We start from the raw sequence: 18,731 nt of genomic DNA, 5'->3' as shown, positions 1-18,731 counted from the left end.
GTCTCTGTGGGCTGCGGCCCGTGCAGGGAGCACTCGCAGGCCTGACTGCCTGCTCTGTGGGCTGCGGCCCGTGCAGGGAGCACTCACAGGCCTGACTGCCCGTCTCTGTGGGCTGCGGCCCGTGCAGGGAGCACTCGCAGGCCTGACTGCCCGCTCTGTGGGCTGCGGCCCGTGCAGGGAGCACTCGCAGGCCTGACTCCCCGTCTGTGGGCTGCGGCCCATGCAGGGAGCACTCGCAGGCCTGACTCCCCGTCTGTGGGCTGCGGCCCGTGCAGAGAGCACTCGCAGGCCTGACTGCCTGTCTGTGGGCTGCGGCCCGTGCAGGGAGCACTCGCAGGCCTGACTGCCTGTCTGTGGGCTGCGGCCCGTGCAGGGAGCACTCGCAGGCCTGACTGCCTGCTCTGTGGGCTGCGGCCCATGCAGGGAGCACTCGCAGGCCTGACTGCCTGCTCTGTGGGCTGCGGCCCGTGCAGGGAGCACTCCCAGGCCTGACTCCCAGGTCTGGGTGGCTGGGTATTTTCGGGGAAATGCTGTTCTGTGCTCATTCACCTCCCCACGTGGTCAAGGGTTCCACACAGCAGTGCTCCTCAGGAACAACCCCGGCCCTGAGGCAAGCCCACCAGCCCTGCGGCACAGCTTGCCGACTTCCGGGGACAGCTTGTTCCCAAACCATTCCCAGCGCACACCTCTTCCACACCACGGGCGATTGCCACATGCAGTTGTTCAATTAACACCAAATACAAGTTAAGACATCACACTTCCTTAGGAGACTGCTAAAAATTCTCTTTTCTGAGGAGAAAAGCTGTCAGCATATCAATCCCACCATTGCAGAAAGAACAGTAACCAGGCAACCCACACTCTCAGTGCCCCCACTGTATGGACCCGTCACTTCAAACTGGAGTGAGACAGTGCAGCACATCTAAGACTTCTTAAGGCAGAAAAAGAAGACGTCCCTTAAGAAATCGTTTACGGGCTGGTGTGGTAGCCTAGCAGGTTAAGCAACTGCCTGCAGTGCCGGCCTCCCATATGTGCGCAGGTTTGAGCCCTGGCTGCTCCACTCCGATCCAGCTCCCTGCTGGTGCACCTGGGAAAACACCGGAGGACGACCCAAGTCCTGAGCCCGGAGGACGACCCAAGTCCTGAGCCCCTGCAACCACACAGGAGACCCAGATGAAGCTGCTGGTTCCTGACTTCAGCCTGCCCAGCCAAGGCCACTGTGCCCATTTGGGGAGTGGACCAGCGGACAGAAGATGGATCTCTCTCTCTCCCTCCCTCTCTCTGTAACTCTGTCTTTCAAATAACTAAAATAAATGTTTTAAAAAAATCTTTTAAAAATAGTACGTGCAGACAAAGGTTCTTCACAGATGAAACACCTGAAATTTAGGGGTTTACTTCTCAAAGGTCACCTCAGAATAAACAGGCACAGCGCAGGGAAGGCCGCCCTCCGGCCGCCTGGGAGCCCCAGCACAGCGCGGGGAAGGCCGCCCTCCGGCCGCCCGGGAGCCCCGGCACAGTGCGGGTAGGCCGTCCTCCGGCCGCCCGGGAGCCCCGGCACAGCGCAGGTAGGCTGTCCTCCGGCCGCCTGGGAGCCCCGGCACAGCGTGGGGAAGGCCGTCCTCCGCCCGCCCTGGAGCCCCGGCACAGCGCAGGTAGGCTGTCCTCCGGCCGCCTGTGGGAGAGCCTGTTCACGGAGCCTCCCCAGAGAACCACCTGCCGCCCTGCTGAACACTACTCAGGGAAGTGCTGCCACCGCGAGCCTGCCCCAAAACACGTGCCAAGATACAAGGGCGAGAATCTTTGCCACAGGGTAGCACAGAAAATAAAATCGAGGGGGCTGGCACTCTGGCATAGAGGGCAAAGCTGCCACCTGCAGTGCTGGCATCCCATATGGGCGCCGGTTCAAGATCCGGCTGCTCCACTTCCGATCCAGCTCTCTGCTGTGGCCTGGGAAAGCAACAGAAACTGGCCCAAGTCCTTAGGCCCTGCACCCACGTGGGAGAGCTGGAAGATGCTCCTGGCTTCAGATCTGTGCAGCTCCAGCCACTGTGGCCAACTGGGGAGTGAGCCAGCAGATGGAAGATCGATCGATCGATCGATCTCTCTCTCTCTCTCCCTCTCTCTCTCTCTCCTCCTTCTCTCCCCCCCCCCCCCTCTCTCTCTCTGTAACTCTGACTTTCAAATAAATAAATAAATCCTTAGGGAAAAAAAAGAAGAAAATCAGGGTAGTATATCAAAGAAATATATATAAAATACAGGGCAGCATATAAAAGAAAACCACACAAACGGCCATTTCAGGAGGAGGTCCAGTAGGTCAGGGTGCACCTGTAGATGACGAGCATGGACCTGAGAGAAAAGGGGGCCGGCGCTGTGGCGCAGCGGGTTAACGCCCTGGCCTGAAGCGCTGGCGTCCCACATGGGCGCTGGTTCGAGACCTGGCTGCTCCATTTCCAATCCAGCTCTCTGCTATGGCCTGGGACAGTAGTAGAAGATGGCCCAAGTCCTTGGGCCCCCGTACCCACGTGGGAGACCCAGAAGAAGCTCCTGGCTCTGGATCAGCACAGCTCCGGCCATTGTGGTCAATTGGGGAGTGAACCATCGGATGGAAGACCGCTCTCTCTCTCTCTCTCTCTGCCTCTCCTCTCTCTGTGTAACTCTGACTTTCAAATAAAATAAATAAGTCTTTAAAAAAAAAAAAAAAGGAGAGTGAGCATTCAGCCCCATGGCTGAGACACCCACACCCCACACTAGCTCCTGGGCTCCAACTCCTGACTCCACTTTGCTGCCAACACAGACCCAGGGAGGCAGCGGCGAAGGCTCCAGCAGCTGGGTTCCTGCCACCCGTGTCGGAGGCCTGGACTGCGATCCTGGCTCCCGGCTGCAGCACCTGGCTGGGGGCTGTCTGTCTCTCTGACAGACACCTGCTCCTGCATGGCAAGGTTCCCACCTCACACCTCACAAGTGCAATGTCTACAGGCCGCTCTGTAGGGTTACAGCCTCCGGACACGGGAGGCCACGGGAGGCCACGGGAGGCGGATGCGTGTGCACGCCGGCCCACACGGCGGCGCTGCCAGTGGGTGGCAGGAGCGCAGAGAGGACGTGCTGTGCGGCTGCACCCGGGGAGCAGTGCAGACAGGAGGGCGGACACGGCCCCAGACCGAAGGCCAGCGGCACTTGCGCTTCTGCTTGATGTAAACCAAAGAAACACTGGGCGGCTTTGGGCTGTAGGGAGCAGAGTCACTCTCACTGCTGTCCCACGGCTCGTACCTGGGTGGTCGGGACTCAGGTCTTCCACTGCAATCTGCACCACATCCGCCAGGTCCTGTTCCGACATCATCCAGAACCGCAGAGTGGGGCAGGCAAAGCCCGGGAAGCCAGCGACAGAGGGCCGGGGCTGTCACCTGCAGACAGGAGCACAGGAAGCAGGAGGGAAAGTGAGTGGCGACACCTGTGCAACGCAGCCCCACCAACACCCTCTCGCACCCCACGCCTCTCACCAAGCTCAACCTTCCTAAGGCGACCTGGAAACGCCCCCGCCAACAGTCTCCAGGCCGCGCTGACCTCCACGGCGACGTCCCGCCCCACTGCCCAAATTCTTCCCGACAGATCGTCCCAGCCAGGCCACCCTCCACTGCACAGCTGCTCCCCACAGGGGGGCAGGGCAGCAGCTCCCACACGCTTTCCTGAGTCCCGCAGCCGTGGCCACGAGCGGTCCCTGTGCCGTCCAGAGCACGGTGCCGGGGACACTTGGATTGGGCTGCTGAGATCTTTTCCAGAGGGAAACCGAGGCCACGTCATTCAAACTGTGGTCTACTGACACTGACCTACACAGAGTATTCAAAACAAGGACGCCCTGGAGAAGTCAGGAATCAATGCCACATAATATCCTTATCACCATAATCCTTATCATAATACCCTTACACTTCCCTTTTAACTACTGATGAAAATGACGAAGTGAAGCTCGCCTTCCCAGAACCCCAGCACACACCCTCTGAACCCAGGACCCGTGCACACACCAGCCCAGCTCCAGGCACCCGTGTCCCCGGCCACGACTCCCACGGCAGGGGAAAGTGCTATCTTCCGACCACGTAGCTCCAGCTGCCAACGTAGCGAAACCCCGTCAGTGGGCGGGTTCCCGCAGGCTCACGCCTCACACGCACGCCTGTCCTGCAGATGAGGCGCACACTCCTCTCCTTGCTGCCCAGAGTGGGTCCTGGCGAAACGGCAGCAGCTCCATCGTTTCGCGGCAACACTGTCTGCGGGAGGGGGAGCCAAGCGCGCTGTCTCAAGCCCTTCTTTCTGGGGTTTTACAGGAAGGCACCACCAAACGTGTGATCAAACTTCACACAGATCAGATCAATTTACGGAGCATCTGTCATCCTTCTTTATAGAAGGCACCGGGACTGGCGCTGTGGCGTAGTGGGTTAAGCCGCTGCTTGTGGTGCCAGCATCCCATACGGGTGCTGGTTTGAGTCCCAGCTGTTCCACTTCTGATCCAGCTCTCTGCTATGGTCTGGGAAAGCAGTGGAAGATGACCCAAGTCCTTGTGTCCCGCACCCACGTGGGAGACCTGGAAGAAGCTCTGGACTCCTGGCTTCGGATCGGCTCAGCTCCGGCCGTTATGGCGAAATGGGGAGTGAACCAGCGGATGGAAGACCTCTCTCGCTCTGTGCCTCTCCTTCTCTCTCTTTGAAACTGTGTAACTCTGACTTTCAAATAAATGAAGAAGAAGAAGAAGAAAGAAGAAAGAAGAAAGAAGAAAGAAGAAAGAAGAAAGAAGAAAGAAGAAGGCACCGATAACAAATCACTGGGAAACCAAAGGACTTCAAGGATACTGGGGCAGAACCTTCGAGAAGCCCGACTCTGGGATGGGAACGGGGACTTCAGAGACGCTGTCGCAGAACCTGCCCGAAGCCCAACTCTAGAAAGACAGCAGTTGGCCGGCGCCGCGGCTCACTAGGCTAATCCTCCGCCTACGGCGCCGCCACACCGGGTTCTAGTCCCGGTCGGGGCGCCGGATTCTGTCCCGGCTGCCCCTCTTCCAGGCCAGCTCTCTGCTGTGGCCAGGGAGTGCAGTGGAGGATGGCCCAAGTGCTTGGGCCCTGCACCCCATGGGAGACCAGGAGAAGCACCTGGCTCCTGCCATTGGATCAGCGCAATGCGCCGGCCACAGCGTGCCGGCCGCGGCGGCCATTGGAGGGTGAACCAACGGCAAAAGGAAGACCTTTCTCTCTGTCTCTCTCTCACTGTCCACTCTGCCTGTCAAAAATATTTCTTAAAAATTTAAAAAAATACATAAAAATAAAAAAATAAAAAGACAGCAGTGACACAAGTGTCTAATCCTTCCAAAAGGCCCACAAACAGCACAGAGCAACAGGACAGCAAAGCCAGACAGCAGGTCCTCATCTGCAGCCGGACTGGGTGAGGGCGTTCCCACAAACCCAAAGTCCAGCGAGGGAGACACGGCGGGGGAAGCCACGAGGCCCCCAAGGCACGAGTGTGTCTGAGGGAGGATGGGGGGGGAGGGGGGAGACGCACACGAGGGAAGCAGCCGCCAACACCAAGGAACACGCACAACCGCACCGAGGACGAGCCCGGGGAGCTGCAGCCGCATCCCCTGGAACATTCCGGAGCCCACGGACTCTCAAGGCCCTTCCCAGTCAAACACGGGAAGGAAGCGACCAGAAATAGAATGCGGAACGCACAGGGCTCAGGAAGCAGACAGAGCGAGGGGAGGGCAACCGGCGGTGGGCGTGAGCTCGGCGACCAGGCTGCCAGCGCACCACTTCCGAAACAGCAGCTGCAGCTGGAATTGGGAAGAGTATTCAAAGCAGACTTTGTTCACATATAAATGAGCAGCCGAATTACAAAAGGCAGTAGCGACACTGGAAGAGAGTGAAGGGCACAGCGTCGCTGCACACAGTCAAGGCCTGCTAGGAAGAGGCGTGCCGGGGAGCTGGGGCCCGCGCGAGCCTTCAGAGCAGGCTGAGCTGCAGAGCTTGGCACAGCCGCGGCCATCGGCAGCTTCAGGGAGTGAAGCGGCAGGACGCAGCAAGACCAGAGATAGAAGAAACATCCGTCAGAAAGGCCAAGTAGAAGGAAGCCGAGAATAAACAAACGTAACCCTCAGTGCCGTAAGAAAAGCTAGACGACAGAATGAGGGAAGGAAGTTCAGAACAAAAACGAAATGAGAGAGCTGAGATTTCAGAACGAGCAGCCCGGCAGACAGGTTAAGGACAGTCAGAGCTTCACCCAGGGGCCGGGCCGCACCTGCAGCACTGAGAACCAGGGGCAGGAACACGGTCCCGGGGCCACCAGAGGACGCTTCTTAATCCAAGTGTCGCAGAAAAGTCCACCTAGACATCCAGGCAAAGGATCAGGTGATTTACAACGGAAAGAAAACTAAACTCCAACAGAAGGACACGGACTGACATATCTCAGATACTCAGGGAAAACGTGAGCCAAGTACTTGGTATCTGGGCACAGTCGCTTCTAAGAAGCTCAGGCTACACAAGGAACAGGAAGGGTGGTATGGACGCCTGGCTCTGTGCTCGGATGGCAGGACCCCAGGCAGCGCTCAGACGGGGAAGGCTGGAGCGGACAGCCAGCCTCAGGAATAGCCTGGGCATGCGCTGCAGGCCTGGGGGCGTCCCGAGAGCCGGCACAGTAGCGGGACGCCCCCTGCACGTGGCTGCTGTCAAGAACTCGAGGGCAGCCCTAGGCGTCACAGACCTGCCAGGAGCGTGTGACCTCGGGCACGTGTGCGTGTGTGGTGTGTCTGCACACGCGCTAGCTCTGTCCACAGAGAAGGTACAGGAGCAACGCTCAGTGCAGCAGCAACACACGCAGCCCAGCTGAGGGGCTGAGATGCTCACCAACGGCTCACCAACGGCAACCAGGGCTTGCCTGGGCCATGGCGGCCACTCGGGGAGTGACACAGCAGATGCAAGATCTCTCTGCGTCTCTCCTCTCTCTGTAACTCTGCCTTTAAATAAATGAGTGAATCTTGAAAAAGAATATTTCTAGGTTAAATCACACACAAATGCCAACACACTGGGATGTAACAGGTAAGAGGGGAGCTTTTTCATTTTCAGTCTTTTATAATATTTTACAGTTTTCATGTGTATTTATCATCTTTGCAAAAATAAAAATCCTGGCTGAGATGCCTGTGTCCCACAGCAGAGTACCTGGGCCTGACTCCGGTCTGGCTTCTGACTCCAGCTTCCCGCCAACGCAGACCCTGGGAGGCGGCCATGCTGACAGCTCAGGTAGTGGGCTCCTGCCAGCCACGTGGGCCATCCAGGCTGAGCGCCCCACTCCTGCTTTGGCCCCCACCCCAGGGCCTCTGCCAGCATTTGGAGGGTGAACCAGTGAGTACAGTGCTCTCTCTACCCCTTGAATAAGGTTTGCAAAATAAATTTTATACTTCCAAAAACTCATCAGACAAGGAGATACAGGGCAAGTCTCCATTCCAGTTTCGGTAATGTACTTCAACCTCTCAAACGCAGGTACCTGAGATCAACGTTGGCAATTCCTTGCCCTCCCACCTTAGGAAGTGCTCAGGGAGCTGCAGACGGAAACCAAACCACTCGCAGGCCTAGGAAGCACAGGGAATCTACAGCTCTGAAGACAAGCGCCGAGGGAGTCAGTGTGAAGACCAGCGCCGCAGCCGCCACAAACTCAACCTTCTGTTTCCAAATTTATAGCCCAAAGCAAAGATTATCCAACAGATTTAAAAAATTAAAATTTTAAATGATTTATTTTTATTTATTTTAAAGGCAGAGTTAGAGAAAGAGAGAGGCAAAGAGAGAGAGTGGGGTCTTCCAGCCGTTGGTTCACTCCCCAGATGGCCGCAACAGCTGGGGCTGGGCCAGGCTGAAGCCAAAATCCTGGAGCTTCTTCCAGGTCTCCCACGTGGGTGGAGGGGCCCAAGCACTTGGGCATCTTCCGCTGCTTTCCCAGGCCACAGCAGGGAGCTGAATCATAAGTGGAGCACCTGGGACTCAAATCGACACCCACAGAGGACGCCAGCATTGCAGGTGGTGGCTTCTCCCGCTACGACACAGCACCAGCTCCTAAAACAATTTCTTAATGAAGGCAGTGGCCCTGAGTCAGGCAGGACTGCCCACCTCACCTCTACACTCGTGGGCTCGAAACATGCTAGGGACACAGACTGCTTTCAAAACCTGATTAAAATTACAAATTAACCCAAACTCTATAGACCCTTCTCTAGAAAAAGGCACTGACAAAATTGTGCAAAATCTCGCCAACGCCAGTGAGGAGCCCTACCTGACAGGGACACGTGGGGCCAGCAAGCTCCAGCCAGCGACACACAGCGCCGACGGCGCACGGCAGCTTCCGGGAAGCCTCCAGACAGGAGGGCCAGCATGTGGCCCCTTGTGCCGCGGGCGGGCGGAGCAGGCAGGGGAGCTGGAAGCAAGGAGCGGCCCGCGGGCCCTCGGGGCTCCTCCCAAGCAAGGAAGTGACCAATCACCTGGCTTCCTGGGGTTCGCCAGGAGCTGTGCCCTGCAGGGTGTTCACAGCCAGCCAGGCCCACGGGGACACTCACAGGCTGCTCTCACAAGCCAGGCCAAGCTCGGCAAAGGCCCCACCGAAGCACTCCTGGCTGCTGACAGCTCTGCGAGGGGCACCCTACAACCCTGACCCCAGGCCCCTCCCACTGGGGACACCACACACGACCCACGTTGCACCGAGGACTCTGTAGCCAGGAGAGTGCTCACAGTGAAGGCTGTGACAGAACAGGCTAGGCAACAAGCCCGAGAGAACTGGAACAGCCTGATGCACATGGCTGTCATTTTGGAAAGTTAAATTTGCCATTTCTCAGAAGTCCTAGGGAGAGTCCGGTATTAATACAAGAAAACAGCTGGGAAGACTGACATTCACTGACGTCACTCACCACAGTGCTCCTGGGAACCAGGGCCTTCCAGGGTGCAATGGAGCAGAGCCTCCCGACCCGGAAGCTCAACAGCAGCGGAGACAGCGGCAAGGCGCCCCCACAGCTCCCCGGAGCCATCAGTGAGGACCAGCAAGGCCCCTCCCAGAGCACCACGGAGCCATCAGTGAGGACCAGCAAGGCCCCCCCCCCACAGCTCCCCGGAGCCATCAGTGAGGACCAGCAAGCCCCCCCCCAGAGCACCCTGGAGCCATCAGTGCGGACCAGCAAGCCCCCCCCCCCCGCCCAGAACACCACGGAGCCATCAGTGAGGACCAGCAAGGCCCCCCCCGCCCAGAGCACCACGGAGCCATCAGTGAGGACCAGCAAGGCCCCCCCAGAGCACCACGGAGCCATCAGTGAGGACCACCAAGGCTCCCCCCAGAGCACCACGGAGCCATCAGTGAGGACCACCAAGGCCCCCCCAGAGCAGCACGGAGCCATCAGTGAGGACCACCAAGGGCCCCCCAGAGCAGCACGGAGCCATCAGTGAGGACCACCAAGGCCCCCCCCCCCGAGCACCACGGAGCCATCAGTGAGGACCAGCAAGGCCCCTCCCAGAGCACCACGGAGCCATCAGTGAGGATCAGCAAGGCCCCCCCAGAGCAGCACGGAGCCATCAGTGAGGACCACCAAGGCCCCCCCCCCCGAGCACCACGGAGCCATCAGTGAGGACCAGCATGGCCCCTCCCAGAGCACCACGGAGCCATCAGTGAGGACCACCAAGGCCCCCCCAGAGCAGCACGGAGCCATCAGTGAGGACCACCAAGCCCCCCCCCCCCGAGCACCACGGAGCCATCAGTGAGGACCAGCAAGGCCCCTCCCAGAGCACCACGGAGCCATCAGTGAGGACCACCAAGGCCCCCCCAGAGCACCACGGAGCCATCAGTGAGGACCACCAAGGCCCCCCCCCCCCGAGCACCACGGAGCCATCAGTGAGGACCAGCAAGGCCCCTCCCAGAGCACCACGGAGCCATCAGTGAGGACCAGCAAGGCCCCTCCCAGAGCACCACGGAGCCATCAGTGAGGACCAGCAAGGCTCCCCCCACCAGAGCACCACGGAGCCATCAGTGAGGACCACCAAGGACCCCCCAGAGCACCACGGAGCCATCAGTGAGGACCACCAAGGGCCCCCCTCAGAGCTCCCTGGAGCCATCAGTGAGGACCACCAAGGGCCCCCCTCAGAGCTCCCTGGAGCCATCAGTGAGGACCAGCAAGGCCTCTCCCAGAGCACCACGGAGCCATCAGTGAGGACCACCAAGGCCCCCCCAGAGCACCACGGAGCCATCAGTGAGGACCAGCAAGGCCCCTCCCAGAGCACCACGGAGCCATCAGTGAGGACCAGCAAGGCCCCTCCCAGAGCACCACGGAGCCATCAGTGAGGACCAGCAAGGCCCCTCCCAGAGCACCACGGAGCCATCAGTGAGGACCAGCAAGGCCCCTCCCAGAGCACCACGGAGCCATCAGTGAGGACCAGCAAGGCCCCCCACCCCCCAGAGCAGCACGGAGCCATCAGTGAGGACCAGCAAGGCCCCTCCCAGAGCACCACGGAGCCATCAGTGAGGACCAGCAAGGCTCCCCCCGCCAGAGCACCACGGAGCCATCAGTGAGGACCAGCAAGGCCCCTCCCAGAGCACCACGGAGCCATCAGTGAGGACCAGCAAGGCCCCTCCCAGAGCACCACGGAGCCATCAGTGAGGACCACCAAGGCCCCCCCCTCAGAGCACCACAGAGCCATCAGTGAGGACCACCAAGGCCCCCCCAGAGCAGCACGGAGCCATCAGTGAGGACCACCAAGGCCCCCCCAGAGCAGCACGGAGCCATCAGTGAGGACCACCAAGAGCCCCCCAGAGCAGCACGGAGCCATCAGTGAGGACCACCAAGGCCCCCCCCCCCCGAGCACCACGGAGCCATCAGTGAGGACCAGCAAGGCCCCTCCCAGAGCACCACGGAGCCATCAGTGAGGATCAGCAAGGCCCCCCCAGAGCAGCACGGAGCCATCAGTGAGGACCACCAAGGCCCCCCCCCCCCGAGCACCACGGAGCCATCAGTGAGGACCAGCATGGCCCCTCCCAGAGCACCACGGAGCCATCAGTGAGGACCACCAAGGCCCCCCCAGAGCAGCACGGAGCCATCAGTGAGGACCACCAAGCCCCCCCCCCCCCGAGCACCACGGAGCCATCAGTGAGGACCAGCAAGGCCCCTCCCAGAGCACCACGGAGCCATCAGTGAGGACCACCAAGGCCCCCCCAGAGCACCACGGAGCCATCAGTGAGGACCACCAAGGCCCCCCCCCCCGAGCACCACGGAGCCATCAGTGAGGACCAGCAAGGCCCCTCCCAGAGCACCACGGAGCCATCAGTGAGGACCAGCAAGGCCCCTCCCAGAGCACCACGGAGCCATCAGTGAGGACCAGCAAGGCTCCCCCCGCCAGAGCACCACGGAGCCATCAGTGAGGACCACCAAGGCCCCCCCAGAGCAGCACGGAGCCATCAGTGAGGACCACCAAGGGCCCCCCTCAGAGCTCCCTGGAGCCATCAGTGAGGACCACCAAGGGCCCCCCTCAGAGCTCCCTGGAGTCATCAGTGAGGACCAGCAAGGCCTCTCCCAGAGCACCACGGAGCCATCAGTGAGGACCACCAAGGCCCCCCCAGAGCACCACGGAGCCATCAGTGAGGACCAGCAAGCCCCCCCCCCCCCACAGCAGCACGGAGCCATCAGTGAGGACCAGCAAGGCCCCTCCCAGAGCAGCACGGAGCCATCAGTGAGGACCAGCAAGGCCCCTCCCAGAGCACCACGGAGCCATCAGTGAGGACCAGCAAGGCCCCTCCCAGAGCACCACGGAGCCATCAGTGAGGACCAGCAAGGCTCCCCCCGCCAGAGCACCACGGAGCCATCAGTGAGGACCAGCAAGGCCCCCCCCCCCCCAGAGCAGCACGGAGCCATCAGTGAGGACCAGCAAGGCCCCTCCCAGAGCACCACGGAGCCATCAGTGAGGACCAGCAAGGCTCCCCCCGCCAGAGCACCACGGAGCCATCAGTGAGGACCAGCAAGGTCCCCCCCCCAGAGCAGCACGGAGCCATCAGTGAGGACCAGCAAGGCCCCTCCCAGAGCACCACGGAGCCATCAGTGAGGACCAGCAAGGCCCCTCCCAGAGCACCACGGAGCCATCAGTGAGGACCACCAAGGCCCCCCCCTCAGAGCACCACAGAGCCATCAGTGAGGACCACCAAGGCCCCCCCTCAGAGCACCACAGAGCCATCAGTGAGGACCACCAAGGCCCCCCCAGAGCAGCACGGAGCCATCAGTGAGGACCACCAAGGCCCCCCCAGAGCACCACGGAGCCATCAGTGAGGACCAGCAAGGCACACACACCAGCCCAAGCACCGTGCAGCCCAAGTGCGAACGGGACGGCAAGGCGCACCTCACGGCCAAGCGTGGGCAGGAATGGCTGAGCCGCAGGAACCACGATGGAAAGGCCCCAGATTTTACACCCTCAGAAAGGAAGAGCAGGACGCTGTGGAACGTAAGGACAATGCCCACAGGATCCCAACCCAGCTTCCTGCTGATTCATGTATGTGCAGGCATGTGTGTGCACACACAACACAGTCGAGCACAAGTAACTGTGCCCAAGGAACTGCTGTCTCCTAATCACCTACTGCTTGTGTCACCTGTGCAGCAGTCTGAAGTGCACCATGAAACCCAGCTGCTTTAGGTCCATCCCCCAGCCCAGCACCCAGAGGGCTCCAGGGCCCAGCCGAGCGGACAAGAGTGCCTCCGAGCCAGGCCAGTCCACCCAGGCAGCCCCGGGCAGCCTCCCTCTCCCCTCCCCAGGAACTCCAAACGCTCCCGGACATCCCTCCAAGTTCCAGTCACGCCCTCCCTGGGCTCAAGGGACATCTTGCCTCCTCTCTCATCAGTCCTCAGGGGCTGCCGTTGGTCCAGGCACTCAGGCTGCCACACTTGCGTTTCCCACTTCTCGGGCCCTCTGCAGCCTGACGTTCCCCTAAGGGCCTGTGCAGGCTGTCCCCTTTCCGCTCTGTACCCCAGGACCCACCTCAGACCTGCCCTCCTCTTCACCCTAAGTGCCCCAGCCCAGCCACTCAGGCACCCTGTCCCCACACGGCCCAAGAGGCTGGGCCAGCACCGGGCTGGCTCCACATCTACTCCCTGCCTGGACACCAGACACTGGTCAGAGCTGAGCTCCACAGCTCATCAGTCCAGCGGCTTGGGACGCGAGCTGACGCTGACGTCACAGGTCCCTTCCCACTCGGCCCTCACTGGGAGCTCTCCTGGACACCAGTTCTTGGGGGTCTCCTCTGTTTCAACTCATCCAAACTGAAACCCTGCTACGCACCCCAAACCAGCCTACCTGTTTCAGGCCTTCCAACACCCACTTCCTGGCTGCTCAGGCCAAAACTCTCAGTCCTGAATGACTCTCCACTCCCTCCGTCCACAAAGATCCTGCTCTGGGGGCCAGCGCCACAGCTCTGGGTTAACGTCCTGGCCTGCAACACCGGCATCCCATATGCACACCGGTTCAAGTCCCAGCTGCTCTACTTCCAATCCAGCTCTCTGCTGTGGCCTGGGAAAGCAGTAGAAGATGGGCCAAGTCCTTGGGCCCCTGTACCCACGTGGGAGACCTGGAAGAAGCTCCTGGTTAACAGCTTCAGATCAGCTCAGCTCCTCCCGATGCAGTCAGCTGGGGAGTGAGCCAGTGGACAGAAGACCTCTCTCTCTCTCTCTGCCTCTGCCTCTGCAACTCTGCCTTTCAAATAAATAAATCTTTAAAAAACTTCTTTGCCACTTAGGGGCTAGCACCGTGGCGAGTGTGTTAGGCTGCCACCTGCGACGTCGGCATCTCATATGGGAGCTGGTTTGAGTCCCAGATGCTCCAATTCCAACTCAGCTCCCCGAAAGCAGCAAAACACAGCTCAAGGCCTTGGGCCTCTGCACCCACGTGGGAGACCCAGATGGAGCTCCAGGCTCCTGGCTCTGCCCTGGCCCAGCCCCAGCCATTGGAGCCATTTGGGGAGTGAAGCAGCGGATTTAAGATATCTCTCCCCAGCCCCCGCCCTCTCTGTAACTCTGCCTTTCAAGTAAAGAAATCTTTTAAAAAATGAAAATAAAAAAAAAAACTTGTCACTTTCACTCATGCTTTTTTTTTTTATTTTTATTTTTTATTTTTATTTTTTGACAGGCAGAGTGGACAGTGAGAGAGACAGAGAGAAAGGTCTTCCTTTGCCGTTGGTTCACCCTCCAATGGCTGCCGTGGCCGGTGCGCTGCGGCCGGCGCACAGTGCTGATCCAATGGCAGGAGCCAGGTACTTATCCTGGTCTCCCATGGGGTGCAGGGCCCAAGCACTTGGGCCATCCTCCACTGCACTCCCTGGCCACAGCAGAGAGCTGGCCTGGAAGAGGGGCAACCGGGACAGAATCCGGAGCCCCAACCAGGACTAGAACCTGGTGTGCCGGCGCCGCAAGGTGGAGGATTAGCCTAGTGAGCCGCGGCGCCAGCCACTCATGCTTTTCAAAATACATAAATCTTGGGGCTGGTGCTGTGGTGCAGTGGGTTAACGCCTTGGCCTGAAGCGCTGGCATCCTATCTGGGCGCAGGTTTGAGACCCAGCTGCTCCACTTCAGATCCAGGTCTCTGCTCTGGCCTGGGAAAGCAGTAGAAAATGGCCCAAGTCCTTGGGCTCCTGGACCCGAGAGGGAGACCTGGAAGAAGCTCCTGGCTCCTGGCTTCAGATCGGAGCAGCTCCAGCCATTGCAACCAATTGGGGAGTGAACCAGCGGGTGGAAGACATCTCTCTCTCTCTCTCTCTCTCTCTCCCTCCCTCCCTCTGCGTAACTCTGACTTTCAAATACATAAATAATTCTTTTAAAAACATACATAAATCTCTTTGAAGAGCCATCACAGCGCGGCAGAGCAGTGGCCAGGCGGCCGGCACGGAGGCCTGCCCTGGCCGCATCGCTGACCAGGCCCAGGGAAGGGCCAGGCCACCCAGCACAGCCACAGGTGAACACAGCTGCTAGGCGGCTTTCCAGATACGTGAACACAGCTCTCCTTTCTAAGAGCTAAAGCGAACAAATTTAAAACTCACAAGAAGAAACCCAAATACTTGAGGAGGAGGAGAGGGACTCCAGCCTGCAAGTGAGTGGTCAAAGTCCAAGCCTGAGCTCTCATCACACGGAGGACCATGGCAGAAAATCGTTACAGGCACAGCTGTCACGGCAACAACTTGAAAGGCCTGCACCCGGAAGGCGAGGACTCTCTGACCTCTGGCCCCAGGACGCCCTTCACCGTGTAGGATGGGCGCGTGCCCCAAAGCGCCTGTGCCAACACAGATTACACCCATCAGTATGTTCCACGCTAACACTGGAATACAAAATGTTGTACTATTTATTTACTCACTTAAACTTGTAAAAATCAACGTAACAGGGGCCGGCGCTGTGGCATAGCAGGTAAAGCCACCACCTGCGGTGCAGGCATCCCATGTGACTGCCGGTTCGAGACCCGTCTGCTCCACTTCGGATCCAGCTCTCCGCTATGGCCTGGGAAAGCAGTGCAGGATGGCCCAAGTCCTTAGGCCCCTGCACCTCTCTAGGAGACCCAGAAGAAGCTCCTGGCTTCGGATCGGCACAGCTCTAGCCATTGCGGCCATTTGGGGTGTCAACCAGCGACGGAAGACCTCTCTGTCTTCCTCTGGCTCTTTGTAACTCGGTCTTTCAAATAAATAAGTAGTGGCACACGGGAAGAAAGCCCAGCCACGCGGGGGTGCAGTGGGAAAAGGGAAGAGCGTTCAGGACCTTCTTCCCAGCAGACATTCCCTCCTGGGACACTGGCAGGCGCTCTGCTCCTCCAAAGCTGCAACGTGGACAGCAAAGAGCTTCTGCACTTCGCACTGTAAAATCCACGGCTGTGACTGCACTCGGGCACCTGGAAACACTGCATCGTGCAGATCAACCCCAGGGCCACAAGTGCCACGCGGGCCAGAGCCTTTTTTCTCTGTCTCTCCCTCTCTCTGTATGTAACTCTACCTCTCAAATAAATAGAATCTTTAAAAAAACAAACAAACAAACAAACAAAAAAAACTCATATTCAACATGGCAAACTGTCTACAATCATTTAAAAGGATTTCTAATTCTTAGGGCCCGCGCTGTGGCACAGTGGGTTAACACCCTGGCCTGCAGTGCCAGCATCCCATATGGGCGCCGGTTTGAGACCAGGCTGCTCCACTTCCAATCCAGCTCTCTGCTGTGGCCTGGGAAAGCAGTAGAAGATGACCCAAGTCCTTGGGCCCCTGCACCTGCGTGGGAGACCTGGAAGAAGCTCCTGGTTTCGGATTGGTGCAGCTCTGGCCGTTGCGGCCAATTGGGGAGTGAACCATCAGATGTAAGACCCCGCCCCCCTGCCTCTCCTCCTCTCTCTTTGAAACTGACTTTCAAATAAAGAAATAAATCTTTAAAAAAATGTGTAATTCTCAATAAAGTGTCACTGAACCATCAGAATTAAACATTGTGCAGGAATGAATCTGTCGCAGTCTGCAATACCATGTGCATGAGCAAGCCACTTCCCTGAGAGCCAAGCAGCTGTGCCAAACATCACGATGCCGGAGACAGCGGCTGGCTGAGCCTCCGCGCCCCGCGCCCCGTGCGGATGCAGAAGCACGAGCCACCAGCATTCCCTAAAGAACCGGGCGGGGCTGTGAAGACAGGGACACCAACGCTGGCAGGGCCAGCCCACGCCACACCACAGCGCCTTCTCTCGTTGCCCTCCCCAAGCCTGGGCGCTGGCATCGCCCAGTTCCCTCCAGACAGGAACCCCTTCCCCCCACGCATCCCTCCTTTCCTTCCCAAACTCTGCAAAACAGGGCGGCGGGGGGGGGGGGGGGGGCTGTCGAGAGTGAAGGTGCCAGTCCTCACCACCTCTTCCCACCTCGCAATTCCACACAAACAGAACTCTAACGCCGGCCGGCAACACAGACTCAGAGGAAAACCGACTCCTAGCTCGATATCAACAGAAACAGGTGATGACAGGAGGGAAACGCAGGGTCAGGGCTCCCCGGCTGTGTCACACCACGCCCACGCAGCCGACGCCTGTCAAGTCAGCCCCTCCGGCTGCACAGGCAGCCACACACAGCCTTGTCCAAGTGGGTCCAGCAGGGCTGGCCACAGACCCACACCCCGCAGCCCAGGCTCGGCTGCTCCACAGTGCGTGCGCCTCAGTGGCAGCGAACAGATGGACTATGGCCGCCCTTGGTTCATGGTCTTTGTGCTGACACAGATGGACTATGGCCGCCCTTGGTTCATGGTCTTTGTGCTGACACAGATGGACTATGGCCGCCCTTGGTTCATGGTCTTTGTGCTGACACAGATGGACTATGGCCGCCCTCAGTTCATGGTCTTCGTGCTAACACAGCACGAGGCAGCTTCACTCTCAAGATGCTCTTTTCTTTTTCTTAAGAATTATTTTATTTATTTGAAAAGTAGTGTTACAGAGAGACAGAGACAGAGAGACAGAAAGAGAAAGAGAGAGAGAGGTCTTCCGTCTGCTGGGTCTTTCGCAAATGGCCGCAATGGCCAGAGCTGCACGGATCCGAAGCCAGGAGCTTCTTCCGGGTCTCCCAAGCGGAGCAGGGGCCCAAGGACGCGGGCCATCTTCCACGGCTTTCCCAGGTGCACCAGCAGGAAGCCGGATCAACAGTAGAGCAGCTGGGACTCGAACCAGCACCCACATGGGATGCCGGCGCTGCAGGCCAGGACTTTAACCCACCACTCCACTTTCAAGCTGCGATCAAACGAGGTCAGGCAGGCACACTCAGCAGAGCAGACCCTGCGCCGGAAGCCGGAACCCAGAGGGCTGGACTCCAGACGGACGAGCCGTTCAGGCAACCAAACGCCTGCCACACGGCCACTGCACAGGAGACATCAGGACTCCACAGTGTCGGAGAAACTAGAGACCGTCTGCCAGGGGCTGCCTGAGACATGACCGAGGCGGAGACGGGCAGCAGGGCAGGGCGGAGCTGTGAGTTCACTGAACAGCATCTCGGTGCCCCTCACCTGCACCAGTGCAGGGGCGAAGCTGTGCCCGCCCTCTCCCCTCACCTGCACCAGCACAGGGGTGAAGCTGCCCCTGCCCTCTCTCCTCACCTGCACCAGCACAGGGGTGAAGCTGTGCCCGCCCTCTCTCCTCACCTGCACCAGCACAGGGGTGAAGCTGCCCCTGCCCTCTCTCCTCACCTGCACCAGCACAGGGGCGAAGCTGTGCCCGCCCTCTCTCCTCACCTGCACCAGCGCAGGGGCGAAGCTGTGCCCGCCCTCTCTCCTCACCTGCACCAGTGCAGGGGCGAAGCTGTGCCCGCCCTCTCTCCTCACCTGCACCAGTGCAGGGGCGAAGCTGTGCCCGCCCTCTCTCCTCACCTGCACCAGTGCAGGGGCAAAGCTGTGCCCGCCCTCTCTCCTCACCTGCACCAGCACAGGGGCGAAGCTGTGCCCGTCCTCTCTCCTCACCTGCACCAGCACAGGGGCGAAGCTGTGCCCGCCCTCTCTCCTCACCTGCACCAGCACAGGGGTGAAGCTGTGCCCGCCCTCTCTCCTCACCTGCACCAGTCCCAGGGGTGAAGCTGTGCCCGCCCTCTCTCCTCACCTGCACCAGCACAGGGGCGAAGCTGCGCCCGCCCTCTCTCCTCACCTGCACCAGCACAGGGGTGAAGCTGTGCCCGCCCTCTCTCCTCACCTGCACCAGCACAGGGGTGAAGCTGCCCCTGCCCTCTCT

The 18,731-nt window shown here is 59.6% G+C and overlaps 1 protein-coding gene across 12 annotated transcripts in view; it reads right to left on the bottom strand.

Moving 5' to 3' along the window:
• Positions 1–18,731, bottom strand: part of BANP (BTG3 associated nuclear protein) — a 107,906-nt gene that overhangs the window by 76,998 nt on the left and 12,177 nt on the right. For all 12 annotated transcript variants that reach the window (XM_070062822.2, XM_070062824.2, XM_070062829.2 and 9 more), the window contains exon 2: positions 3,265–3,398. In XM_070062822.2, the coding sequence (XP_069918923.1) occupies positions 3,265–3,334 (70 nt within the window). In that variant the 5' untranslated portion in view covers positions 3,335–3,398. The remainder of the gene's footprint in view (positions 1–3,264; positions 3,399–18,731) is intronic.

The sequence above is a fragment of the Oryctolagus cuniculus genome, chromosome 18, assembly GCF_051225735.1.
Source record: "Oryctolagus cuniculus isolate XC-2025 breed Fujian yellow rabbit chromosome 18, ASM5122573v1, whole genome shotgun sequence".
Classification (NCBI taxonomy): Eukaryota; Metazoa; Chordata; class Mammalia; order Lagomorpha; family Leporidae; genus Oryctolagus; species Oryctolagus cuniculus.
This window is presented reverse-complemented; position numbering and strand designations above follow the sequence as displayed.